At 44.8% G+C, this 27431-nt stretch overlaps 12 protein-coding genes across 12 annotated transcripts; 5 read left to right on the forward strand and 7 right to left on the reverse strand.

Annotated features, from left to right (window-relative positions):
* Positions 1-317: 317 nt before the first annotated feature.
* On the forward strand, positions 318-2138 carry I203_106304 (uncharacterized protein; the record flags this gene model as incomplete). Its single annotated transcript, XM_019148065.1, has 8 exons — positions 318-447; positions 510-661; positions 759-836; positions 1007-1158; positions 1269-1383; positions 1449-1473; positions 1570-1895; positions 2004-2138. 8 exons carry the CDS (start codon positions 318-320, stop codon positions 2136-2138), a joined length of 1113 nt encoding a protein of 370 aa, XP_019002983.1.
* A 522-nt stretch (positions 2139-2660) lies between these two features.
* I203_106305 (uncharacterized protein) lies at positions 2661-3972 on the reverse strand (the record flags this gene model as incomplete). Its single annotated transcript, XM_019148066.1, has 3 exons — positions 2661-3378; positions 3466-3722; positions 3877-3972. The coding sequence occupies 3 exons, from the start codon at positions 3970-3972 to the stop codon at positions 2661-2663; spliced, it is 1071 nt and encodes a 356-aa protein (XP_019002984.1).
* A 1133-nt stretch (positions 3973-5105) lies between these two features.
* On the reverse strand, positions 5106-6112 carry I203_106306 (uncharacterized protein; the record flags this gene model as incomplete). The annotated part of the gene is made up of 4 exons (XM_065517943.1): positions 5106-5409; positions 5484-5618; positions 5696-5947; positions 6012-6112. 4 exons carry the CDS (start codon positions 6110-6112, stop codon positions 5106-5108), a joined length of 792 nt encoding a protein of 263 aa, XP_065373247.1.
* Positions 6113-10446: 4334 nt separating this feature from the next.
* Positions 10447-11205, reverse strand: I203_106307 (uncharacterized protein; the record flags this gene model as incomplete). The annotated part of the gene is made up of 2 exons (XM_019150823.1): positions 10447-11002; positions 11096-11205. The coding sequence occupies 2 exons, from the start codon at positions 11203-11205 to the stop codon at positions 10447-10449; spliced, it is 666 nt and encodes a 221-aa protein (XP_018999700.1).
* Positions 11206-11914: 709 nt separating this feature from the next.
* I203_106308 (uncharacterized protein) lies at positions 11915-12527 on the forward strand (the record flags this gene model as incomplete). The annotated part of the gene is made up of 2 exons (XM_019150824.1): positions 11915-12149; positions 12295-12527. 2 exons carry the CDS (start codon positions 11915-11917, stop codon positions 12525-12527), a joined length of 468 nt encoding a protein of 155 aa, XP_018999701.1.
* A 95-nt stretch (positions 12528-12622) lies between these two features.
* Positions 12623-13135, forward strand: I203_106309 (uncharacterized protein; the record flags this gene model as incomplete). Its single annotated transcript, XM_019150825.1, has 1 exon — positions 12623-13135. The coding sequence occupies one exon, from the start codon at positions 12623-12625 to the stop codon at positions 13133-13135; it is 513 nt and encodes a 170-aa protein (XP_018999702.1).
* Positions 13136-13572: 437 nt separating this feature from the next.
* I203_106310 (uncharacterized protein) lies at positions 13573-14058 on the forward strand (the record flags this gene model as incomplete). The annotated part of the gene is made up of 1 exon (XM_019150826.1): positions 13573-14058. One exon carries the CDS (start codon positions 13573-13575, stop codon positions 14056-14058), a length of 486 nt encoding a protein of 161 aa, XP_018999703.1.
* Positions 14059-15377: 1319 nt separating this feature from the next.
* I203_106311 (uncharacterized protein) lies at positions 15378-18323 on the reverse strand (the record flags this gene model as incomplete). Its single annotated transcript, XM_019150828.1, has 7 exons — positions 15378-15590; positions 15663-15901; positions 15957-16071; positions 16130-16283; positions 16337-16474; positions 16552-17823; positions 17902-18323. The coding sequence occupies 7 exons, from the start codon at positions 18321-18323 to the stop codon at positions 15378-15380; spliced, it is 2553 nt and encodes an 850-aa protein (XP_018999705.1).
* A 480-nt stretch (positions 18324-18803) lies between these two features.
* I203_106312 (uncharacterized protein) lies at positions 18804-21248 on the forward strand (the record flags this gene model as incomplete). The annotated part of the gene is made up of 9 exons (XM_065517944.1): positions 18804-18910; positions 18982-19342; positions 19403-19669; positions 19782-19965; positions 20035-20214; positions 20280-20444; positions 20517-20625; positions 20698-20754; positions 20828-21248. The coding sequence occupies 9 exons, from the start codon at positions 18804-18806 to the stop codon at positions 21246-21248; spliced, it is 1851 nt and encodes a 616-aa protein (XP_065373248.1).
* Positions 21249-21736: 488 nt separating this feature from the next.
* I203_106313 (uncharacterized protein) lies at positions 21737-24325 on the reverse strand (the record flags this gene model as incomplete). The annotated part of the gene is made up of 6 exons (XM_019150830.1): positions 21737-21966; positions 22042-22051; positions 22137-22217; positions 22283-22353; positions 22440-23706; positions 23783-24325. 6 exons carry the CDS (start codon positions 24323-24325, stop codon positions 21737-21739), a joined length of 2202 nt encoding a protein of 733 aa, XP_018999707.1.
* A 744-nt stretch (positions 24326-25069) lies between these two features.
* Positions 25070-25579, reverse strand: I203_106314 (uncharacterized protein; the record flags this gene model as incomplete). The annotated part of the gene is made up of 4 exons (XM_019150831.1): positions 25070-25091; positions 25175-25273; positions 25356-25403; positions 25470-25579. 4 exons carry the CDS (start codon positions 25577-25579, stop codon positions 25070-25072), a joined length of 279 nt encoding a protein of 92 aa, XP_018999708.1.
* A 446-nt stretch (positions 25580-26025) lies between these two features.
* On the reverse strand, positions 26026-27046 carry I203_106315 (uncharacterized protein; the record flags this gene model as incomplete). Its single annotated transcript, XM_019150832.1, has 3 exons — positions 26026-26649; positions 26754-26870; positions 26951-27046. 3 exons carry the CDS (start codon positions 27044-27046, stop codon positions 26026-26028), a joined length of 837 nt encoding a protein of 278 aa, XP_018999709.1.
* Positions 27047-27431: the final 385 nt, after the last annotated feature.

The raw sequence follows: 27431 nt of genomic DNA on the forward strand, positions 1-27431 counted from the left end.
CGATATGGTAAGCTCGATGAGATAGGAGTATATTTGCTCAGTGGAATACTCGAGCATGTATAGATAGATCTTTGCTCTTTCGCTCTTCAGAAATCTGCTCTTTTCAGGCACATCTCGTAAGATCACGTGATACGAGATAGAGAGGTCGAACATGAGCTGTTGCAAGCTAAATAAGACGCGTACGAAAGATAAAATCAAGTCAACCACTCATCATTACCAACTCTCATCTTTCCTCATCATCTCAAGTCTACCATATCATAGCCCATCCTCAAATCCAGACTGTCCCTCGTCAGGTGAGGGGAAGGAATCAATCCGAGATGAGTCAAAATCGACATGTCCGCCCTACCAACCTCCATCGTCTATTCATTCAATCGATGTTATCTAGAAGAGCGATCAAGGAGGATGTAGCCTTGGAGATGTACAAGAGGGCTGTAGGGGCATGCCAAGGTGAACATAGTCTCTTTTATCATCATTTGTGCCCAGAGGACTAACACGGCATGCTTGAATAGCAAATGATGATACATTTCGGCCATTACACGAAACTACCATCCGAGGATTTCGTACATTCATCACGGACGTTTCTGATATACTGCATGATCTGGGTATGGAAGTCGTATTAGGTCAGGAGCAAACCGGCAAGGGAAAATCATGGGTTGTTCTAGTGAGTCACGACTGCAATCATCAGCTCTTCTACCACTAGCCAACGTCTGGAGGACAAGGTTATGCAGAGCTGATGCCAGTCGTTAACTGATGGATAGAGAAACACGGATCCTACGGAAGTTGCACTACAGGCTACGGACTATACACCCCTAGAGATTGACTACTATCGTAGAGTGGTGAGTACTTATCTCTCTGTTGACCATCATCACTCTGGTAGTCTAATAGAAATCTTTCTCGTTCCTCTTCTCTTCTCTACACAAACAATGCACAGTGATATATTTGTTCGGTGGCACTCTTCACCGCCATATGACGAGTGGTCAGCTAACATTCTCATCCATCTTTCAAGGTCAAAGAAATCATCGAATCTTATCCTGCCAATTCGATATCACACGGTCAAGCCACAACGATCGTAGGGGAATTGGAGGGAACGATGGCTAGACATGTCGCCGAGACTTTACTAGACTCATTGTGTTCAAGAGGGTGGTTATCGAAATCCAAGTGAGTCATCGTCTCCCTCTCCATTTGACTTCACAATACTTCCGATGGGAACGCGGTCAACTTAGAAGGATAGTATGAGCTGACTGTACAAACTATTACTTTTGCTATAGACGAGGGAGATATACTTTGGGTGTAAGAGCTATATCAGAATTGGAGACGTATCTGAAACAGCAATTCAAAGACTATATGCAGAATTGTAAGCACTGTAAGAGGGTTATATTGGATGTGAGCTAGTTCTTTGCCATTGTATACTTACATTGGATGAATAGCTGACGTTCATCACCATACAGGGTGTGTGTTGCTCCAAGCAAGGATGTAAGTGGTCTACTTCAACACTACTAGATATACGAGAACATGTCGTTATCAATCTCATGTGGATCTTGCTGACGCAGAAAATCACTTGACCACTAGGCGATGCACACTACCATTCCTACTGTTACTCTGCGATCCTCAAATTACCCCGACCCAGTTGTCCAGAATGTAAATCCAAATTCTCAGAGTATGAGCCCTCGCCCATAGGTGAGAAAGCAGTATCAAGAGCTGAAGATGAGTTTACGGGATTGAGAAATAAGAGAAAGAGGCCTAGAGGAAGTACGAATCGGAATGGTAAAGGGAAAAGTAGGGCGGATGGAGATGAGGAAGAGGATGATACGGACGAGGATGAAGATGAGTTGGAAGAAGAGGAGGGGCGAGATGGGGAAGGAGCGGGAAGTGGGTTTATTGAAAGAGCTGGACCTGTGAGTCTACATGAGACTTGCGATTGTGCAATATCATCCGAAGTACTGCTTGGTTACCAATGGTAAGCAGATAAAGCTAATCTCTTTTTCCTGTCTTGTTCCTTGTAGTCCGGATGGAGGGTCGATTCATCATCGAGAAGAAGGAGTATAGTGCCCGAAACTCAATATCTGGATGACGAAGCTGAAGCTGATGACGACGACGAAGAAGAGCCCCCAACGAGTAGGAGGAAAAGTCGAAGATAGGATTTATGATTTGATTTGATTTGATTCGATTCGATTCGCTAAGTATGTCACACACAAGCATGAGATAGTAGGGAAAAAATCAGTGGAATGTATTTGATCACGACCGATGAGTGACTCTCTAGTCAATATTGATAACAATAACACGAAAGAAGAAGAATATCATCTAAGGTTAACGTGTCCTCATGTTAATAGATTTTAGCTGTCTGTCTGTCTGTACTATATATTATTAACAATTATGCATTGTGTACATGATTTCATCATCATATGACTAGGGTATATATATAGTATCGTGATATGTAAGTTCGTTATCGTTAACAATGAATGAATTCTAATTTTTACTTTAGGGGTTAAAGCCATGATTTCGGTTACAAAAATGACTTGACTTTGTCTCGATCTATTTTACTCTGCGTTGTGATATACAGTAATGAGACCTAGGTCCTTATTGTAGCTATGATGCCGTACAGTATTTAATCATGAGTAGTGAGGATATGTATCCACATTTTTTCATTCTTCTTTTTCAATTCAATCTGACCTGATCCTTTTGCCTCCCCTACCTCTACCTCTCTTCCCACCTCTGACACTATTCAGACCTCTCAAACCCAATTCTCGCTTGACCACCACCTCATCTTCCCCTTCATGTTCATTCCCTTGAGCGTTTGTGTTTGTGTTTGCGTTCGATGTAAATGTAAGTGTGAGTTCAGGATGTGAGAGACTTCTTCCCATAGGTATATACCTTTCTTCTACTTCCCTATCTCCCTCTCCATCTTGAATCGGATCGGAATTATCTAAATTATCAAACTGATCTTGAGCTCGAGTAAGTATAGCCGGACCGGGACTTCTACCTCTTTCTCTTTTTGTTATATTTGCATTATCAACGTTCAAAGCTAAAGGTGAAGATAATCTCGCTGCAGAGGTTGTGGCACTTCTTTTCCTACCCCTACTGCCTCCTCTTCCTACTGTCACACTACCACTACCGAAATTGGGTATTTGATGAGGTGCAAAATCACCTGATGCCCCCAGATCATTGAGGTTTCTAGGTTCGGATGATGATCTTCCGAGATTGGGTACAGATGGTCGGTAAGGTAAATTATCTTGGGATTGACTGGTTGTCATGGGTGTTAAAGCTGATAGAGGGCGCGGTCGACTGTTACCGTTGGTGGCATTGTCGTTGAGATGAGGTGTGGATGGTAAAGAGGGGGTGGAAGGGATAGATGGAGGTTGAGCGAGAAATTGCATTCGACTATCGGTCATATCGAAAAATCATCAATACAATATCGAAATATCAATCATCTTACCTTGTTTCTTTATAATCAGGACCAACACTCACCCTCCATAAGCCCTAGAGATACTACCCAACCTCTCTCTCCCTTCTTCACTTAATTTCGAAGTACTTGCATTCCGCTTCCCCTCACTGAAATATCCATTAACAGTCGATTTGGTAGGTGAAACAGGTTCAGAGGTGAACAGACCATGGAACGAGGATGAGTGAGATGAATGATGGAGATTGGAAAGGTTGGGACGCTGTTTCTTGCTTGGAGCTGTTAAGATGGTATGTGGTGAGGGATAGAGAGGTTCTCGTTCCGGCTATATAAGCATAAGTCAATCAGGTCACTGCCACTACTCCATATGATGCTGTATAAGATAACCTTATTACGGCAGCGATCTTCTCGAATTCCTCAATATAATAATATTCATTGCCGCCATCGAAGAGAAGGAAGTGTATTATAATACAACTTACATCATTCCTGATCATCCTACTCTTGCCCCATTTCCATAGTACCACACAGGGAAAACATGTCCACATTCCTGGATAAGGTTGATATTCTTCGTCCATAGTGGTGGTTGTGGTGGTTCTCATCGATGAGAGTACTGGTCGTAACTCTACGTGGGGATGAATACAGTGGTCGTTCTGTGCCGGGATGGGATCTCTATTGAAAGAGGGAGGAAGAAGAAAGAAAAGAAAGGTGGTGAAGGTGACGATGAGTACTACAGTAGTTTTCGATCGATGGTGGAAAAGAGCTTTGGGCTACAGGTTAATACAGTAGTTATATATCCCAAGCCGCAAAGGATGATCACCATCAGATATCAACATCAACTGAGAAGAAATCATAGACGAAATGATGGACAGGTATAACGTACAGTACGTCTTACTGTACATGACGTACTCCTTTCCACCGAAAATTTTCAAACTATCAACGACACGACCACACATGTACAGTCAACCGATGGTAGAATACCCCCTGTAGTCTAGATTTTTCTCGTATGAAGCACAGCATGGTGAAAAGCAAAGGAGCAAAGGATATCCCTCGAAAAGGTAGGTGATTAGGTCCATCAGGGCGAGGGCTGTAAGTAAGGCAGTAGGAATATCTCGGAGTGTAAAGTCGTTATAGTATCTTATCAACCTGTGTGAACCGTATTTAGCTATACATAAGCCATAAGCCAAAATAGATCGAAGAGGATGGGGCGCATGCGTATGCGTTCGCCTTTTTAACCGATTTTACGAAAGAACAATAAACATCTTTGGATGTTTGATGCAGCCTAACTTAATGATGGTGATCAGAACAGAATTTTGTGAATTTTTGATCGTAATTTATCGAAAAGACCACACACAGACCTTTGGCTGTGTGCAACCGAGATACCAAACTGATCTAACGATCTGACGCACAGATCATCCATCATCACTTCAGCAAGTGGGGTAAAGACTTGGCGAAATCACTGATACTTTCTTTAACTTACTTGTGGCGCTTTCTGCTTGACAACAGCCACGCAGCCAACGTCATAGTAATTTAGTTCATCACGATACCTAGAGAGCATATGTATATCTTATATGTACACACAACTCTACGCTAATTTTTCCAATAAAGATTTGGAAGCGCTGTTGATTAGTATCATGTCAAAGCCGCATTTCAGCGGGAAGACGGGAATGGTACAGCCTTCCAGGTGGTAGGTAGTACGAGTTTGGTGTCGTTATTCATTCGAGTCATAGGTCGCGTCCGAGGAGGGCCAATGAGAGACATTGATCGAAGGAGTGGCTCCGAAGGAAAAATCCAGTCCTTGCATCGCGCCCTCTCGCACAAGTTCCGCAGCCCCAAGTTCATGTTGGGGATCATCAACGTTATCCAATTCCCAAACAAAGCCTGAATCATGGTGAATGGGCGCTAGATTTTGGGATTGACTTGTGGATACTGTGTACTCTAGGCCTAGCTTCTCCTGAAAGATGGCATTGAGCGTTTGTACACCGTCTGGCGCATCGATATACGCTCTCAAACCACTGCAAGACCGCAGCATCAGATTACCAGCTGTCTCAAGACGTGTAAATTTTAGAAGATGTGTTGAAGAGCTTACTAATCGTCGAGGGTCGTGGGCTCACGATTCAACCACCCATGTTGAGCTCTCCTATCTGCACGCTTGGTCCTACTATTTCTGAAAGTACATGGCAGGCGGGGATCCCTAGCATCACAAGTCAAACAACTATCTGCACTGGTATACAGTACCGAGGATAGTATCAGCAGCTAATCGAGCCAATTGATAGTGTGAGAAAATTAGTGTATACTGACCCGCTCGGGATCATACATTGCTTTTTCTTTTTTTTGCAGCTGTCGCAAGACCCTTGAGATCGCGATCGTGATGTCGATCTCGATCTAGGACGAGCTTGGCCTCCAGCAGTCAGATAATCAGCACTCGAAACTATCGTGTTTACCCGTTGGTACAGTCTCGTATACTTGGCAATCTCCTGAGGGGCTTCGTCAGTCTGGAAGTTGTTCGATACATCACAATCAGTTCTTCTGGTCCTCGAACAAAGTCCACAGCTATCTTGCCATACATCACCGTAAGCTGAGCATCAGATTGATCAAATATGATACATCGACTCACATATAGCTACCGGGATCAACTTGACATTTCCTTTTCAATTGGTTGCAGCTGGAACAAGCATGCCTTCGTCCTTGGTATTCGATAGCTGTAGGACCAGTCATCACACTTGAGGGGTACACAGCAGGATATTCTGACCCGGAGGACATTTTGATGGCAGCTGGGTATAGGGCTTCAATTCGGTATGTTATGGCTGAGTAGAGTTGTATAGCAAACAAGGCCAAGCAGATTTGAGTGACCTGACCGAGAGTGGGAAAGATGTGTAATATATACTATCTGTGAAATGTGGAATGTGAAGAAGCGAACACTCAATGGGACCTCAGTCACACCGGACTCGTATTCACGGGGCATTCGGATGCACCGCCAACTCGGACAAAATGTCATTTTTCTGCCTTCTTGTCTATTTTGCTCATCACTCAGCTTATCAAGCTGCATTTTGAAGCAGTCCATGTTGTGCAGAATTGAGAGGAGAGTAGATATATGCACTCTTCATGTTTCATAATGCATACACACAAGTATAGATGTCAGTTTTGTGGCCGAGCCTTCCTTTTAATTTTGTGATGTTTCCGGCCATGTTGTGCGCAGATCCGGCTGCTAATGGTCTCTTAAACCATGTCTGTTACATCTATCAGCTTTTTGCTATCAAAACCACTGCTTGGAAGGGCTATGAGAGAGTGACTTTGAGCTGCGGATGGCAGAAGTGCCAAAATCGGCTCAAAATCACCCTCACTTTAAGGACAGGCATGACACAGGCATGATTGGCGGTCTGTAGCGCTGAAAGGTGATAGTGGAACTGTCAAATATCTCCTTTCTGGAAAAAATTGAGGAAATACCTACGGATTCGACCCTGCAAAGCCAGAGATTGACAGTTGCTCTCAGAAGCGTCATTTTGCATATGTATGCTGCTGTGTGGAGAGCAGTGCACCTTCTAATGCTTTGATACTTTGGTTGGTATATGCAAGGTCACATTTCTCTTGCAATCCAAGCCCGTTTTTGAATTGGGCAAGAATTGATTGAACAACGAGTGATCATATGGATGGACAAAATTCCTCAAAATTGAGGGAGCCGCACAGGGCATTCCAACACGCCAGATATCCACCTGTTGCTTGTGAGGACCTTCAAATTGCTTTTAATGGGTACCCTCCATAACTTCAAACAGCCATAGGCCTTATACTTATTGTGCTTTACATAAATTAAGGCAGATTCAGGCAGCAGGGTAGAGAACAAAGCACCAGAAGGAACGTTGCATAACATAGTCATCACAGCTTCTGTCAGGCTAGAACATAGTACACATGTAGATCAGGTACATTACCAAATCCTCCCCAAGTCATTTGAGTCCCGCATGCATGCAAGTGGAGATATCACCAAGGTTGTGTGTTCGAAGATCACTGGAGTAATGTCCGAATCGATGGTGCATCCGAGTGCCACGTTCATACGAGTACCGGACCTTTTTCTATGCATCCCTTGAGGCTCCTCAAGTGTTCAAAGAAGGTAAAGGAGCTCTTGGTGTTTCAAATTGGAGAAGCGAATAATGAGCACCTATACTTCATTCTCACCGATGTATATTGAATCGAGATCTGTTTGAAGGGCTTTTCCTTTTCATGCCTTTCTTCGTACAAAGGATCAGGGGGTGCCACTTCTGCTGCTCCACATCAGATCAGTAGTTTTCCGATCACGTTCTGAGATTCTACATAGGAGACACCCTTTTAGATATTAGATCTGCAATCGCTCTCTACAGTATCCTCTGATCACAGAGATGTATCAATGTTGCATGATGATACAGTAAGGTACAATAGATCGGAAGCGATACATGATCTCTAGGGAAGCTTAAATGCGAGCAGACCCAATTTCGGTGCCAGTGGCGGTTTGGTAATAGTCCTTTCAGAATGGAAAATATTGATCTTGCTGATATCCCGTGATATGAGTCGGAAAAAGCTCATCGAGAGAGCTGAACAGCAGAGATTCTAAGCTGCTGTCGTCAGACATGCCAACGGTTGGGTCGATAGCGTCAAACCCCCCATCATCGGAGATAGGTGGCGCAAAAACGGCCACCGGTGACACCTCCACGGTCGAAACTGTCCTCTCTGATCCATGATTGCTTGTCCCCTGCTCTATCTCTTCTAGGTAATCGGACAGAAGCTGTCGTCCTTCTTCGGTCTGCAGATAAGCAGTAATCGGACCAACATCCTCTGCTAGCAAAGCTGGAAGATCGCTACTTTGGGGAGGTAGGGATGAAGGAAAGTGAGAATCGGCCGGAGTTTGGGAAGCGACCAAACTGAATTGAGGACCAATGACTGAAACAAGCTCGTTGTTGACTTTGCTCAAGCCTCCCTCATAGCTTAACAGGTCTGACAACTCCCTTTTCCAACATAGGGAAGTGACATCCAAGATTGATGGTCAGCGAGGACTGTGTGGGGATGATATCGATGAAGAACTCGCCTTTTGTCAAGTTCGTAGATTCTCTTATCCAATAAAGCTTGTCGAGACTTGACTTCATGACGCATAGCACGATTCATGCCAAACGAACAAGTCTTGCTTTCATCTTTGGAGCAATACTCACATTCTTCCTGACTGACTCGCCGCATTTTGGATCAGTTTTACACCAGAATCAACGGGTAGAATTCAGGTGATAAACGTGGGCGGTACACTGAGAGACATAGACTTGGCTGAGAGTGTAATGTCAGAACCAGAGCTCACCCCGGCAAAGTTCTGCATTTTATCTTTCTGCGTCTACAATTTCCGCAAGAACTCTTATCTCCCCAACCCAAGGCTGCATCTGCTTGGGCCGTTGATTGGGGTTTGGTGACTCTGGAAGGTGACATTGATCGGGGTTCAGATACGCTGGTGGGAGATAGGAAGCTATTATTGGAGCTTACGGCACCCTTTGCGATGAAATCTTTTGAGTATCGATAAATTTTCAGATAGCTTGCTACCTGTTCTGCGACGGATGCGAAAGGGCGCGCATCAGAACTTAGACTACAATTCGATTTTTTCAAACGAGTGCACCTCTTACAGCTGAAATTCTCGACTGTCAGCCGATGGTGGTCGATTGAAGGGTGTCACTCACCTCTCCTTCCCTTCCGTCGTCTCACACTTGGTCTTCCCTCTCCTGCAGGTGAGACAAGCCACTTTGTTCTTTTCAGAGGCACCATGGGTCGACTGTTCGGGAGCCGATGTTCGGGAGTATTGATTTGAGTCTGGGGTGGACTGAAATGAAGGCATGACGATAAGTGGGAAAGGCTTCGATAGAAGGGGGTTATTTAGGAATGAGGGGGAATTCGGAATAAATCACTGGTTGCAGGATTCGGCGGATGCCTCATCAAATTCTATAGCATGGACATAGGGGGGCCGCTCGGCTCAGAAACGCAAGGGTCTAGAGCTCCATTGTGAGGGCAAAAGGGAACTGCGAATTATAAGTTGCATCTATTAGCGTCATATGTCGGAAGGTGACCATGCATGCTTCGAGTCAAGAAAGGAGGCAGTCCTGTAATGGAGCTGCCACACTACGCTCGCGATCAGCCAATTGCGATATTGGGTATGCGAGCTTACAATAGACACAAGAATCGTTATCAAGGGAACTCCCGAGAACCTTTGATTTGTGAGGGAGTCTACTCGGGCATGATTATCACCCAGGTTTCGAACAATCTGCTATCTGGAAGAGCTTGGTGCTGCAGATGGGATCAATATCACAAGACGTCCTGATGAGATTATAAATATTTATGACATAACGATCGGTCATCCGTCCAAATATCAAAACATCGACTGAAAAGTATCGGGATACTCATTGTTTCGTACTTGTAAATTAGGACTGTACGCTGAAGCCAGACAATACCTCCGGTGGAGCCCTCTACTCCCTTGCATTCTACCTTTCCTGTGAAGCAGTTGGAGCAAGTCCGTGCGATACCTCCAGTGCTTTTAGTCGAGACTGACGAAATGATAGATTTCGCGCGCCGAGCACGACTGTCGTAATTTGTGTAGTCTAAAGACGTGATCAATAGTTGAGTAAGGGTGTAAGGAAAACATGTGGATCATACAGGGGGTCAAGCCAGAGCAGAGTATTGATATCAGAAATGCCGGACCAATCGTCGGGAGGATAGATTCTCACGATGAAATTATCCTTTGGCGTCCTCCGTTGAACAAATAAAGGTTTACATGCAACACCATTGTGTGTCTTCAAATTTTGATACGCAGCAACTGCTGTACGTCATAAAAAAAAGTCAGTATCACACATTTTTGAGGTAGGCTATTGACAACTGCATCCAGCCTCGGGATCATATCAGAAAAATCCTTGATGCATCATCCGATATCATCAATGAAGCATCTGTGAAGGACATACAATGACAAAAACAGTGCAGATAAGTATTATTCCTTGTGCCACTGTGGCCTCCTTGTCATTTCTGCGAAGCATCCTCTTCCGCATATTGATCGCCCTTACGGTCTAAGGCTCAACCGAATCCTGTTGCGAGAGTCCCCACTGTTCCATAAACTGCTGCCTTGCCAAAGTTACGTGCTGCAGATAGGCTTGAATGACCGCGGGATCATTGCGAACGGAGACCTGAGCGGTGTTGGGACATTGCAAGGATGATACATGGAACTCATCCTGAGTATATTGTCCGAGCGTCGGGAAGTCGGTACCGATCAAACCATTCTGGTTGGAATTTTGTGGATCTGGTGGCGGCTGGTGGATCGAGAACGTTGGTTCATGAACTGCTTGATGCCAAGATGCTGGAACGCTAGGCTGATTCGGGTACAAGTACCCATCTAGATAAGAAGAGGGATCACTGCCGATCTGGGCTCGATGGGCATCTTCATACGCCATTTGTGCAGAATTAGCACCTTGGGCACCTTGGGCACCTTGAGCATTGCACGCTAACTGGTTGAACATCCCTCGCGGAACGTACCGGAGTGTATCGTTATAGGAAGCACTTCCCCTACTTGTGGATGGGGAGGCTATGGTGCATTCGGAGCGGGTTTGAGCGCAGGGAGAGCATATACTAGGCAGTGACAGGTAGTCAGCTAAGGCGTCGAGCACTGCATATGACCTCACGCAGAGAGCTCGGGGCCACTGAGGCTCGTTGATGACTCACGGTCTCGAATTCTCTTCTCGGTCACATCTGATTTTCTTCTGTCTACATGAAGCGCAACTTACCTTTCTTCTCTGTCTTGGTTGGGTCGATGATCCGGAAGTGCTTGACATTGTCGATGTTGACAATTTGAATAATTTATACCTTATTTGAAAGATACAGTAAAGTTGGGAGTTGTCGTTATGCACACTACTGTACGGGTCTCGAGAATCCTGTCAGTATGCGTGATGTAGTCTGACTAAAGTCTTCCAAATTCTGGGATGGGGATGAATATAGTGATTTAGAGACATCGCGATACGACATTGACATATGTGTTCTCAGTGAGTCTGTCACTTCCCACCTTTGTAAGCGTCAGACGATGAACAAGTCCGCTTTAGACTCAGTTAGTCGCGCAAACTCAAAGGATGAACGATAATTTCACGGAATTCCCGATGTACACGGCATTAAGGTTGAATATGGTAAGTTCCCAAGTGTTGAAAAGAACGCACGAAGGGGTCGCTTCGGGTTATTGTATGCTATCGTATTACATGGTATTTTTAGTCGTGAAAGCTTGTAGTGAAATGGACGTCGCTGTTTGTTACTTCACCTTGGGCAAAAACATCGGACTAAACCGACAAAACCTCCACCTTCGAACTCCACTTTTTCTCGACCGGATTTCAACGCCATGATGCATCGATGGTTCATCGTGTCGCCATCGCTGGATCTGGCTTAGATCCAGCAGTAACATAAATAGAATACGACTGTAGAGTTGTCATCGTTGCATACATATTCCATCTTATTCGATCTCGTACTATCCCAAGTCTCATACATTGCGCTGAAACAATGTCAAGAACGATCAAATTGTCCGATGGAAAATCTATTCCAGCCATTGGATGGGGAAATGGTACAGGTGGACTCTTCGGTAACCATGATCCTGCTATCACGAGTGGTGTGCAAGCTTTGAAATCTGGCATCTCTCATATCGATACTGCAGAAGTATACAAGACTGAACAAGCTACGTATGAAGCGTTGAAACAGGCTGGCGTTAAAAGGGCAGATGTCTGGATCACAACCAAGAGTAAGTGAGCTCAGACTCTCACGATTGTGATATTTTGCGTCAACACTGACAAAAAATGTTGATCTTAGTCTCTAGTACCAGTACGTTCAGTGTTATCACACTACGCTGTAATCGCGCTTAATTATTGGTTTGTTAATCACTTTAGATCTATCTCCTGATATCGAGGTCGTTAAATCTAATGTGCAAGAAAGAATCAAACTATTAGGTTCCAAGCCTGATCTCCTTCTCATCCACTTCCCTACTGTGCCTCAACAGGGTACAACAAGCCAATTTTGGACGATCCTGGAAGATCTAGTGTATGACGGTACTCTCGAAGGAGTGAGTTTGGGAGTCAGTAACTTCCGACCTCAAGATCTTGAGGATGTGTTAAAAGTATAGCCAAGCACGATAGTACCGAATCCTGGGCCCCCTCTCATATCTCTTCCCAGTCAAACGCTCATTTAGAACACGATAGCAGCTTGTGACTTGCAACCATGGATTTAAGACGTTCGACGCTGCTCACAGGAGCTGATACCCCTCCCACCTCATCTTCGTCCCAACTGACAGATGGAGACCTAGCTTCTATAAGGAATATCACCCGAAGTTTTTATACATGGGCTAAAGCAAAAGGATCATCCTGGCTGGCGAATAATAACAATATTGATGCCCGACAAACATACGTATTGAGCGAAAATACATTATCTAAAGTCCAAGCGACCGATAAGGATGCTGACGATACATACCAATTTACATCCACTTGGAGACCTCTTACAGAAGATGATGAAGTCAAAGGTACAGACTTCGAATTCAGATGTGATAGGTCTCAGCTTTCTGGATTCGAGCCATTAGGTGCCTTTCTCCAGCAATACTCTGCTGAAGGGCATTATATTGGTGAAACTATCACTGTAAAGGGGCATTTCCATAGGTTTGATGAGGCGGATGTACAATTCGTGGGATATAATGTTGTAGAAGGGACGGAAGATCTGCCAACGCCGTCTCAAGCTTAGAGGGGCTGTACATACGGATCTGACGTCTGCTGCATCCCATGCCTCCCCATTGTTTGTAGCTCTCGTAGATTCCTGATACATGCAGGACCGTATACAGTACAATGGTAGAAATATACTGAACTGCCTGCGACTTTTTGAGTTTGGAACACGCTACTAGATGAGTAGTCATCGTTGTTTGACCCTTTCATACTTGCGAGGGAGAGCGAAGAGATAATCCTTTCAAGCATTAGGATGAGAAGCGCAACCTGGAAGAACCTTTCTCATAGCAGGACAAGCGGAAGCAAGGAGAAATTATCGTAAGAGCAACATCAAGCGAGTCGGAAGCCTATGAGTGTAACATCAAGAAAATATATAACAAATTGTATAGTTGTCGTATGAATCGTATTTGTAACTTGTGTCTCTTCTTACCATAATACCTCTTTTATCTCTTTCAACAAATGTCAGACCTACCTTCCACAATTCCCAAGAGGTCTTGGATCGAAACCATCCAAGATGGTTTGTGTATAGCTTCTCAGCAAGTGACCAGTGACATTAAAAGATTCTGCAGTTCATTGACACAGTCCGGCCAACAAGAGTGGGAATTGATCAATCGATCAACCAGATTCGTACCAGCCCCTACCAATGGTGGGAGATCATTTACGGAAGTGACGTTGGACTGGAAACTGACCAATTACTCTTCCACAAAGAACACGGAGAATCCGACGATCATGGCGAGCGAATTCGACCTGTTATATACCGATATTACTTCAATATTAGATTCGCAGAAGGAGCCCGAAGAAGACAGCACGGCCAAGAGGGCGATCCTCCACTTTGAGGGTGCAGCCCCGACTTCAACCAATATTGATGGAATTCTAAGTTATAACCCTCCGATCGTTGAGCAGAGTATGGTAAGACCTAGAGTGGTACGAAGAGGGAATCTCTGAGAAGGTTTGATGAGATGATTTGCTGAGGAACGTTCGCTCCTATAAGGTGGATGCCAGGACGAGTATATGGAGTATGGTGGGAAACTCAACTGGTATTTGCGTAATTAGCGGACATGTAATCAGTTGGTGACACAGAGCACTTCACTCCAAGTAGCTCATTGTTAGTGATATCAACCGAGACTGTGGTGGAGAAAGTTTTCATCAATTCACTGCATTCTCATCTATCCTAAAATCCCATTAAGACAATCTAATGAGCAGCGGCTTTAGCTTTTGAGGCGGCTATGATGGTAGAATACATCGCATGTCAGCTATGTCTGACATCGAACTACCTAGACGATTCCTAGAGAGTTTGGGTCTTTGCAGAGGAAAATATACGTACCGAATGGGTTCTTGGGGTCCTTAAGAGCATCGGGAGCTATAAAAAAGATAATTCTCATGAGCGTTTCTTCCAACTGTATATTGCTCAGAAAAGGTGGTGCGATGGTACGCTGGTGATACTCACATGAAACACCGATATCTTGTAACTTCCAAACACCAGCGATGGTGACCACACCTGAGATCATGAATGGCCAAAGGGGTTTAACGATCTATGGACAAGGAATTGAACGTGTCAGTCCAGGTGATATTTTCCTTGACATCTATATATTCTCTTTTATGGATTCAAGTCAAGCCTATTCGCACTCTCCCCCACGACTGTCCCACCAACGACAAGTGTCCTCTATCTACGCCCCAACGTCTCTTTCTCATTCCCGGCAATCATCCCGTCCTCCAAATCCATCGCGGGCCATACTCTATCTCCGCTTTCATACTCATCTCATCACCTCCGGTCTCTCATCCTTTTTGCTCACACCCAGTGTTCCCATCCAGTATCCATGATCCATAATCACCAAACCAATAATCAAACCCAATCGGCCGAATGACAATGACACATACGGGTGTAGGCCACGCTCTAAGTCCGAACATCTTTACTGATCTTTTTGTTGCTGGATCCGTTGAAGTCTACTGGTGATAGCTAGACGTGAGTCTCTTGGTCGTGGTGTGCTGGTCAAGTCAACTTACAGAGAGATGAAGTTGGATTGAAGTACTATAAACCAAACCAATGTTAAGATACGTCAATAATAATGAGGTGCGAGTGAACCAAGGGAGGACCATCAAGCGGATTCGGAGAAAATCGGTGTTATCCCTTGACCGACCTCTTGTGGCACTTTCATCAACCATAACAGCAAGCACCACATGTAACTTACGTGTATGCATCGCAAGCTATGTGACAGGCGGGATTAATCTACATATACATATATAACATGGACTACAACAACCATCTATGCACCAGTCAAGAAAGGATGTACGAGCGCATCTCGAGGTGCAATCCGTCTGGACGGATCAAGCTGAAGACATTTATCCAGTAGATCCACGAAATTCTGTATCTGTTTCAATTCTTCATCTTTCATTTTCAGTTGGACAGAAGACGGAGGTAACAATCTAGCTCGCAGGTCTTTGGTAGCTTTGGAAATGACCAATGTCTTTGCGACATCCTGGACAAAAGGAAAACTCTTAATCAGCCTCTACTTCTCTGAAGTCACGTATTTAGAGAATGAGTAGCTCACCTGACCAGTGATCTTATCTTTCTCGATAGAAATGAAATTTAACGATTCATCAAAATGTAAATTCCCAAAATTGGCTTTCTTGATCATTCGATGATTCAATTTCCCTTTCAACTCCATTTGAAGCAATAGCATGTGATTGTTTGATCGACCAGGGAAAAGGATCTTGCCAGTGTATAACTCGTATAGTGTACATCCGATCGACCACATATCTATGGATGTATCGTACGGTAGACCGAGAACTAACAGACAAAAGGGTCAGCTGGATCCACAACACTACGTGAGAAAACAGCTCACTGATTTCTGGTGCACGATAGAATCTCGATACGAGGTATGGTGTGATTTCACCTTCCGAAATCTCGGCTGCTGAACCAAGGTCACAGACTTTGAGCGTAGCTTTGTTTTCAGATACCTGTAATGATTTCAATCGTCAGCCGATTGATCGATGAAAGTTTAATGGAACAACCTACTAATACATTGTCGGGCTTGATATCCGCATGCACTATACCACATTTTCTCAACATGCTCAGTGCTAAGAAAAGCTGATGGGCATATGCCCGAACAGCTCGCATATTCAGTCCGACATCTTTACCGAATCGCTTGATGACGTCTCGTAAGTTCATACTGGTGGAGAATGTCAGCTGCGAAACCATCTCGGTTTGCTATTCCTAGCTCACCTCATAGATTCAGTCACGATACACAGGTGACCTTTGTGTTCGAAAGTCCTCTCCATCCTGACGATATGTTTCTTATCCTCCGGATCAGCATCATTCAGCTTTTTGATGATCTGAGCTTCCTTTCTTCCTGCCACGTACCTGAGGCGAGACGAAGGAAGTCAGTCGCCGACCTCACACTTAGGAAGGGTGATATGGAAAAAAAAGGTCTTACTCACATGCTCTCCTGACTTCTGATCACCTTGATAGCAACTTCTTTACCCACCACATCCTGCCTTCTTTCCTGATTGACCGCTTTCAGGACTTTCGCTTTCACCACTCCTGAGAACATCCCTTTACCTAAGCTGATCGTGACTTGGTATCGACCATCATCTAAAATTTCACCTGGTGTGATTCTATAGTATCCCTCTGTATCATCAACATTATCTACCACCTCAGCTGCAATCGTACTAGCAGGTTTCGTCTTGACGTATTCCACCTTATTTCCATTGGCTTTACCACCATTCTTAGGTCGACGTATGGTAACTTTCCTCTTCTTTTTCTCTTTCGGTTCATCACCAAACTCAGCAAACATATCAAATTCATCATCATCTTCATCCTCCTCTTCAATTTCAACTTCTTCCCACTCTTCTTCGTCCGCTTGTGGACTTGGAACTACAGCTATAGGTTCTCCTACACCTGATGCGATATCAGATGGTTTCACTTGCATAGCTTCCATATCTTTCTTTCTCTTCTCCTGATCAGCCATCGTATCTTGAGTAGGATCGTAATCTGCTGCTGAGATCATCATATCCGCTCCAACACCTTGAGAACGAGTATCAGCCGGAAGTTCAGCTTCGCCGTCCGAATCGGCCCTTTTCGTTAGATCGAAATCGTTGCCCATTGGCGTAGAAACCAGAGCTGGTGAATTGCCGATAGGTGTAGGTGCAGAAGTGCCAGGTAATGTATCGGTTACTGAGTGTGCACCTAATTGCTTGAGTAGGGGTGTAGCACCAGTGACCGAATATCCAGTCTGATATCCCGTTCTTGTACCTGCACTAGTGACACTCTCCGCACCGGTCCCAGGACCAGGTAAATCTCCTTGAACCATCTTGGGGGTAGTGACGGTCGTGGGCTTTCCACCATTAGCCCGGAATTTGGCCATGATTTCCTCTCTTTTCCTTCTTCTTTCCTCCAGGAGCTTTTCAGTGTCCACTTCCTCTTCTAGCACACTGATTGGCTCTTCCTCCTCCTCAGGCTTAGCATCTTCTACCTTTGGAGCTTGGGAAGCGGATAATTCGGATTCAAAAAATCGATTGGCAGGTGGAGGTGGCCGAGAGGGAGTTGAACCACGGGGTTGAGAGGGCATGGCGAGCGATTGGAAGCTCGCCTTTGGACCTGCTGGCGGTGGTCGACTGGTCGGTCGAGATGGACTGAGAGTGACTGATGAATGTGAGGGTGACGCAGCTACAGGAAGAGGAACAGATGGTCTGGGAGGTGAAGGTTCGAGTCTATTCAATCGCAAAGAGGTAACATCAGTATCCAGAATTTGTAGATGTTGGGAGCTACATGTAAAGAATGAAACGCACTCGCCTTCCTCCTTTTCATCATCTTTCGCTAATTGGGTTTTATCATTTCGACTAGTAGCATGATCATTTCGGTCACTATGATTATGTCGTTTATGATATTCTCCCTTTGAGGGCTCACGTTCACGATGATCCCTCTCCTTCTCTCTATAATCTAATCCTCCTCCTCTTCGCCTATCATCGTAATCCCTACTATATCTCCTGTCCCTATGTTCATCCCTTCTCCTATAATCCCTATCTCTTTCGCGAGATCTACTTCTCCTTCGTTTAGGTTCATCTTCATCTAAGAAGGCATCTCTCCAATCACGGGGTTTCGAACGTCGATCTTCATCGTGTCGATCCCGACCTCGTTCTCGTTCTCGATCATGTCGCCTGCTCGAAGTCAATTCATCGTCATGAGGCCGCTTGATACCTGATGAAGCCATGATGAAACAGAAATGGGGGAGAAATAACAGTGTAAGAAAGACTTCTGAACGGTTTTGTAATATGGGGGGAAAAAGAGTTTACAGGTTATTCAGAGAGATGGTAGGATCTCCAGTACTTCACCTGTAGTGCGAGGGTTCGATTGGAAGGATAAGACAAGTGACGATGAGAGGAGGGAGCTGTATGAAGATGACTAATGATGCTGCTTGATGAATCGTGATTGTCATCTGTATGTTTAGTTACCAGACTGTCATGATGACAACAGCAGCTGGGCGTGCGCTACTGACGGATATCTCCGGATTCCCCGAGAGAGTGGCGGTTGCCCCGCATTACTCTCTGTTGTGGTTGTCATGTTCACAGTCTGTTGAATGAAATCAGTCTCGTGTTCTCGTGTTTTGGGATTCCAACTTGAAATCGTCGAAACATTGTCCGTCGTCATCGCACATCGCAGTGGGACACCGACAGAACTCATTTGGATAAACATGCCAGGCTCAACGATGTCGCACGACGCCAAGATACAGATGGCCTACGACCTCCGAAGGTCGATTCGAGAATTGAGAGATAGAGGTTTGATGGTATCTGCCAAATGGCCAGTATAACTTGGACACCTTCTCAAAGCATGTCAATCATATGAGCTGACATTTTCCTTGCAATTTTTAGGTCATCAGAACTCTTGGCGTCTCTTCCAAAAGAATATCGTCAAGCTCCTCATCTCCCATTCTCCCCTCCACCTCAACCCCACACCCTTTTCCCTAACTCACCTCCTAATCGTCCTCGACCTTCTATAGGCGATTTCTTACCTTCCCCTGGTCCTGGGTCATTCAACGCCGAAGCTGGGCCGTCGAGAGGCAGGACCTTACATGGCATAGAGGCTGAAGAGGAGGAGGATATACTGGAAGAAGATGAATTTCAGTTGGCCAGAGGGTACTTCGATTTAAAGGAATATGATAGAGTAGCTTGGGTGTTGAAGGATGCAAAAGGCAGTAGGAGCAAGTTCCTAAAGTATTATTCGATGTATCTGGTGAGCTTGCATCCCTCAACCAGGAATATGATAAGCTGATGACATATCTGTTGATTTCAGTCGGCAGATAGGAAAGCTCAAGAATCCTTACCTCATTTCCTCGATACCAAAGAAGAGCGTCTCGCCTTGTATCCAGCTTTATCGCCTCTGTTGACAGAATTAAAAGATGAGAAAGATCCGTATCTACTATACCTCAGGGGATTATCTTATATGAGATTGGATAGGAGACCGCCAGCGGTGAAATGTCTGATGGACAGTGTGAGGATGAAACCGTATAATTGGAGTGCTTGGAGTCAGATGGCTCAGTTGGTCTACTCGGCTGACATGGTGAGTTTTCTGGAGGATCACATATTACATCTGCCCTCTTTGTATCATGGATCGTCGCTCTCTTCTCGTTGGAAATGATATAGGTGTGGCTAATATGATCTCTCTTGGATAGTTCATATCGATGAAAGAGGAATTACCTTCATCAACAATGTTGACGTTCTTCGCTATAAGCTGCATGCTTGACCTACATACCGCAACCGAACTAGTAATGAGTATGATCAAGGAGCTCCTCGAGATCTTTCCAGGGAGTGTGCATCTGAAAGCTCAAAGAGCAATGGTATATTACCATATGAGAGGTCAGTTCCCTTCTTCCTTTCCCCTCTATTCGGGGACTAGCTCTAACTGATGTTTGAATTGATGAGCAGATTTCGAGACTGCCGAGAAAGAGTTCGATTCTGTACAGAAAGCCGATCCATTCAGGATGGAAGAAGTTGATATTTACTCGAACATGCTATACGTCATGAACAAGCAGGCCAAACTCGGTAAATTGGCTCATGAATATGCTGAGATAGATAGGAATAGAGCCGAAGTTTGTTGTTTGATCGGTAAGTCACTCCATCATTAGCTTCTAAAACGGCCTTGCGGGAAGTAACTAATCTCATGATATTAGGTAACTACTATTCATCAAGAGCGGATCATACCAAAGCGATAACGTATTTCAAAAGATCGCTCATGCTCAATAGAGAATATCTACCTGCATGGACATTGATGGGACATGAATTTGTAGAATTGAAGAATTCCCATGCTGCGATTGAGGCTTATCGAAAGGCTATAGGTGAGTTATTCACTTCATGGTTATGGCTATCATTTTATTTTGGTAAGTCGCTGATCATACGAGCTGCTATAGACGTAAATGCCAAAGATTACAGAGCATGGTATGGGTTGGGTCAGGCGTACGAACTGCTTGATATGCCAATGTACGCTATAGAATATTACAATCAGGCTACTTCATTAAGGTGTGTATATGATGAGTCATAAACGCACTTACGATCATAGCTCAGATGATACTGACTATGATCATCCTTTAGACCATACGATTGTAGAATGTGGACGGCTTTAGCTACAGTATACGAAAATTTGAAGAGGTAAGTAAGACTAGCCACTCCAAAGCGGTAGATAGTCAAGTCAATTGCTACTGGGTCCTCTAATGCGTCACAGACTTCCCGATGCGATCCTGGCCCATACCAGAGCTTTACTAGGAGCCGACCGTATACAAACTCCCACCATCTTACTCAAACTGGCATCTCTTCATTCTACACTAGGTCAAATCACCCAATCTGTGGGATATCATCGAAAGATCCTCGCTTTAGGTGAAAAATCAGGATTGGGTGTCGTCGATTTATCTCAGAGTTACCTCAGTGTGGCAGAATACGAAATGAGAGATTTACTCTTAGATCCAGATGTAGATGATGAAAGGATGGTAGCAGAAGACTTAACAAAGCAAGAAAAGGGTGATTTAGCATTGGCTTCTCAGTATTTGGAAAAAGTATCTAGCTCCAATGCTCCTCAGAGAGATAGAGCGGAGGAACTTTTGAGGGTTTTGAGGATTAGAGAGGCGAGGATGGCTGCTGATTTGTAGGAAGGATTATAGATTTACACATTTGAAAACGTGTGTAAATTATGTAACTATGACACGATACGACGTATCGAGTATTCGTTGCAACGGTACAAAATTGTACGGTATGCCTACACTCCTATATCGTGCCGCTATAGAAAACCAAATGCTGGTATTCAGACTGACCGATTTGTCCAGCTGAGGTATTGTACCAATTTTAACCTACTCTATTCCTTGTGCCAGAAGCCCTATTTCCCAATCTGTTGCGTGTACTTGCGTAATTTGAGCTGTAAGAATCAACTGGTATTTGCACACGGCCATCTTTCAAGTTTGGTTTATTGCCTGTATGATACAGTACATATCATCTATCTATCTTAGTCATTGATACTTTTTCATTGTGTATGTGATCATCAACAAATTTGGATCCGAAATTCCTACTTTGTATATCACCTTCATCGCTCCTCTGCGCATTGTCATCATACCCACGTGATCTTAAATCATACCAAGCTCTCCTACGCTCTGCTCATAATGGCATTTTGACCATTCACAACATGAGATGAACCAGAATCATCAGACAACGAAGTCTGTACGGAAGATCTTCGTCTCGCATGACCTTGTCCTGGCTGATTACCATTCGTCTTATCCTTATCATGTACCAGCATGTGTCTTTTCAGTTGATCAGGTCGTGAGAATTTTTTGCCGCAATTCGGATGAGCACATGCAAACGGTCTTTCACCGGTATCTGAAGGCAGTGGCAAGACAGATAATCAGTAATGCTACTTCTCCACCTTCGTTTTGGACATTTAGGATGACTTACGAGTACGAATCTAGATCATGAGAAAGATCAATGGTTTACAAATCAGTGGCTGGTCCAATCCTATATTCGAATTATGGTATATAGCCATCACTTACGTGTTTGGTAAGATTCGAAGCTTCGACAAAACCTCGACCACAATGAGGACAAATGTATGGCTTTTCTCCATTATGCGTTCGCTATACATCACATCAAGTCAGTACTGTACCAGAAAGTGTCACAAGCAGTAACTTGAACAACACACCATATGAATAGTCAACGAAGAAGAGACGGCGAAAGTTTTACCGCACCCTGGATACTCGCACTTGAATGGTTCTGCAATGCAAAACGTTATATTAGTCATCATGTATCGTTCATCCCATCGCTTCTGGAATATTTTTTCAAGAAATACATCCACTCACTCTGTTGAGCATGTCGCCTCATATGAGCCGACAATGGCGCAGCCTCCGAGAAGGCCTGATCGCATACCCCACATACAAAAGGTTTATGACCAGTATGCGACTGCAAGTGTCTCAAGACTTTTTGTCTGGACTTGAACACTCTTCCTTGACCATCACCGCAGTTATCCCAATGACAGACATACGAATCTTTACCTTTGGGGATATGAACTTCGGATAGGTGATCCATCAAACTTGCCGAGTCGCTGAAAACGTGATCAACAGGACAGCCAGGCCATAAGCAGATCAGGGGGTTGCCACTTGCGTTCGTACCTATACCAGAATTGACTTTCGAGGTCGAAGAAGGAATAGAAGCGGGAGAAGTCGACAGTTGCGTATTTACGGTTGAAGGTGGCGTAGGGAATGGGTGACTGTGGCTATGACTGTGGTTGTGAGAGTGAGAGTGATGATGGTGCATCGCAGCATGATGATGTGCCAGATGATGGGGATCAACATGGTGGTGGTGATGGTTTTTATCCAGATTCGTCTGATTGCCATTTTGACCATTGTTGTTGTCGTTTGGCCAACCGATGATCGACCCAGGTACACCAAGATGCTCTTCAAGGACATGTCGAAGCATCGTACCTGGACTGAAGGGCTCACCTGTGGGGTGAGCATGCTCGTGTGAATGACTATGAGCCTGATGTACATGAGTGTGCGGGATCTGCTGAGTTTGAATTTGGGTTGCGTCCTGGGGAAAGGTTCCAGATACAGAAGAGGAAGGCATATCAGCCACTGGAAAACAATCGTCCCACAGACACGACAGGAGTTGATCGGTCTCAGTCGCCTGAGGCGTGGTGAAAGCCGAGTTGAGACCCGTGTTGCTTGTGTTAGCTAGTTGCATTGGCGGAGTCGAAGTCGAAGTAGACATGAAGTTCGGGGTTGCGCCGATGACATTGGTCATCTGGGGTGGCGGCGCAGTCGGAGGTGCAGGATCAATTGATTTAGCACCAGTCCCAGAGCCCCATGCGCTCAGATGATCTGCAGCGACGTGAGCCAGGAGATCAGGCATCGACTTGAAGATGAGGTGGCAATTTCCCCAATGACATGTGTGAGTAATGCCTTCCATTTCGGAAGAAGGCCCAGAATCGTTCGTATTGGAAGGTTCGATCGGTTGAGCGACCATCGAGCCGAATATCGCGGCGAGAGGATCAGGCGGGGCTGGATGAACCGCTTTTTTGTCTGTCGGACAGACTGGTATGTTACAATCAGGTTGATTACAGCACTCCAACTGTGATAACTCGTTATGTTAGCCAAAGGATCTATGAAGAAGAGAAAGGAACAAGTAGAGGCATAGAGATACTTACCAGTTGCTGTATGGCGTGACAGCCTTCTTTCGTATCTGCCCACTCTTCTAGACTCTTCATATCCCCGATGTTATCTTGTTGATTGTTGGTATGAATGTGGTCGGGATCGAGATGATGACTAAGAGTATCACCGCACTGACCCTGAGGGTGAAAAGGATGTTCTTCATGGCATGGCTCTTTCATCGTTTCTTCACACGTTGGATCTCCACAGATACTCTCTTCTGATTGGTTGCAGCCGTGTGAGTGTGAACCATCACAGCAGTAATCACCTCCGCAACAGTATGCCTCAAGAGGACATTCAGCCGAACATTCGATACACCGTCTAGCTTGAGGGGGTGGGGCTAAAGGATGATGGTTCGGAGGTGTCTGATACAGGGTTTGACCGTGGTGTTGCTGTGGTGGTGGCAATTGAGTATTCATCGGATTCGAGCTGGATGCACCATGGTCTTGGTCGCAGCATATCAGAGCATGAGCCCATGGGTCGTTATGAGCGTAATGAGGGCTGCCGATTGGAGTGGTACTGGCTGAGATATATTGCTGCATCGTGCCTAATCGTCTTTCCTCTCTCTTCTCCTTTCACCAGACCTTGTCTCCAGCGACGAAGGCTCTTGATCGGTATTATCGAATCGAATATGCAAGAGGAAGAAGTAGAAGAATGAAACGGATGATATTGAAATGTGGACGCAGATGTGGATGTTGTAGGTTCAGATGAAAGGAAGAAGATGTGATCCGTCCAGTGGGCTTGTCGGGTGTTGATCTTGAACGATGAGCGGAGAAGAGATGAGATGATCAAGGCATGAAGAAGGTATTGTATATCTGGATTGATGGTAATGATGTGATTCGGATTAATCCGAATTTAGGCTGGTATAGAAGAGTATAGTAGTGAGATGGGACGATGGGACGAGCTCCATCCGACTTGGTTTTCCCAGCTAGACAGGTGTAACTGAGTCATCCAAATTCTTCTCACTTTCGCTTGCACTCTCGGTGCTGCTCCAGTCAGTCAGTCAAATCAAGATGGTGATTATTCAATTTGCTATGAGGAATGAGGACCCGAGAGGTAATGATTGATCCCTCTTTCAATCTTCACAAGATGATAATCTGGGAAAGGCGGGGTAGACCGCCGGGATCAAGTTAATTACCAAAAGGGGTAAAGGCCTGATGTTACAGGGGTCCGTGCGGCTTCGAGTTGTTGAGCAGATGCCATCAATCTTTGCATCCATAAACACATACATAACTTGTGATAAGTATACTGAATTGACTAAGATTATGAATCCTCTCAAAGCTAGCTCATGCGGCGCCGGCGCCAGAGCTACAACAGATACGATTTTACAACAGATACGATTTTCACAATCAGCGAGGCTCACAAGGAATTTTCCCATGAAATAAACTCACAAAGCTTTCACTCCTGAACCATCATTGGAAACGGGGTATAAATCACTTTCTGGATCTTGTCGTTTGGCGAGTTCAGCATCTGCGACTTCATCTCGTTTTCTGTACATTCCAAATTAAGCTTTTCGCTCCGTTCTCTTTCTCATTCTCTAAGGGATCGGAATGTAGGTACAACATGACTCACCTGTAATATTCGGTCTCATCTTTCTCGTAGAAATGGCGTAATTCACCACTACAACCAAAACTTAGTCAGACATCCGCATCATAAATCGTGTTCATGATAAAGTGAATCACTCACTTTACCATACGGACAGCGACATTCACTGGGACATCTCCTGGTTCAAGGGCTGTTATGGATGGCACCAAGAGGGAGAGGGTAAAAATCAAAGAGGTAATGAAGAATTTCATAGCGTGTTGAGCTCGTTTGCTTCTGTTTGTTCTATGTAAGAATGAAAGAGACGATGAGAATGGACTTGTTCTGGTTCATACGGGTAGAACTAGAACGAGTGAAGTTGCAATAGCAGGGAAGAATTTATATCTTTTCTCGAGTGGCTTGTAAGCATGACAGTCCATAGCTCAAGGAGCTTGCCTAGCCTGCATGTTCTATCGAACCAAGATACTGACTAATAAGTAGCTTAGAGATCATATCATGCCAGGACGACCGCATCGTCGTGCTGAAGAACAAGACGACGAGTGATGACTCCCCGAAATCGCTACCTTGGTAACCTAGCGCTTCGTAACTCGACAACCACTTCTGCGACAATTTCAATCTCATGAAGAGTCAATGATACCAACACATCCAAATTGTGGCATACATAATATGCATGAGCGCAACATTCATCTTATTGTATTATCTACCTATCACTGTCGGGGGGGTGTAGAGATCTAGCAAAACTTTTCAGCCCATTCGCCAATCTATTTCTTCCGGATCGCACAGCCGCTGAAGCTTGAGAGGCTAATGAAGTTCCAGTAGCATATAAGGATCCACCACCTTCTATAGCTGAAGATACATAAGATTTCTCCTCCGTGGCTGAGCTGGTCAACGATGGGAAGAAGGATGATATGTAGCTTTCACTGGTTTCGTACCATTTCGAACATGTTGACCCAGCAGTCGTTGGCTTTACGTCGCTTGGGTGGATATCTTCTTCTCTGGAAATGTCATCGTCATTCTCCACGATGTACGCTGACGATTCCTCTCCAACTTCTTCCGGAATTCTGAGCCTGACTTTTTCTTGGTCTTGATCCAACACGAGAGATAGGACAGGGCTATTGGGAATATGTTTCGAAGCAGTACTTGCAGTACTTTGATATTTACTCGGTGAATCGGTCGAAAGAGTAGGAGTGGCAAAGTATCGTTGTCGGATTGATGATGTAGGTCGTTCAGAATTGAACCCCCAAGCCGATAGTCTTGGACTGCTCATAGAGGTATTCTGAGAAGTATCGCCGGCACGACGAAAGATGTTACGAAGCGGTATATCCTAAAAAGGTCGCAGTGGCATCATCGTCACTTTAGCTACACACCACTCCAAAACAGTCTAAAGTACTGCTTTCGATCATGGATAAAGCATAGTACATAACTCACCAACGAGGTGTTAGATGGATGCGACTTCTTCCCAGCCCTTCGAGCGCAATGAATCCAATTCCCTGTCTCGGGATGCTTGATGATCTTCCGCTTATTCTCATTAACCAGGATCGAGCCCTGTAACCAAGTCACACAATCATGGTCAGGGTCGATTTTATGCGCTCAAGATCATTGGAGGGTATGGCATAGGTACTTACGTCGTCGGTCCGGGTACAATTGCTTAAAACCCATTCGTCTACTTTGGCTTGGAATGCTTCGCTTATATTTAGTCGGGATTCTGAATTGAGTGACATGATTAATTACTGGTGAAGTTCGGATAGGCTGAATGAGGTCGAGAGATTAAAGATGATCGGACTAACATGTAGACCCTCACACAAGACATGTATAGCTCACCAAGACGTTTGAGCTGGATGTGACTCGGGCAATGATCCGTTGATGAAACGAGATGAAAGCGCTGAAAGGATGTTTTAGGTGTGAGGTAAATCGAGGCGTGGAATACAATGACCTGTCGCATGAACGTGTTGTGTTGGCTCACCCAAAGTAAATGACATGAATGACCTGGTGTTGCAATGCTCTTTGCAAGCTATACTCTGCGTATCTTCCGAGAATCATCATGAATAGTACAGGTTGTAAAAGCAGATCGTACTCGTGAATCTCAACGATATCCGGGAAAAGGCC

Source organism: Kwoniella mangroviensis, assembly GCF_000507465.2.
Source record: "Kwoniella mangroviensis CBS 8507 chromosome 1 map unlocalized Ctg02, whole genome shotgun sequence".
In the NCBI taxonomy this organism is placed as follows: domain Eukaryota; kingdom Fungi; phylum Basidiomycota; class Tremellomycetes; order Tremellales; family Cryptococcaceae; genus Kwoniella; species Kwoniella mangrovensis.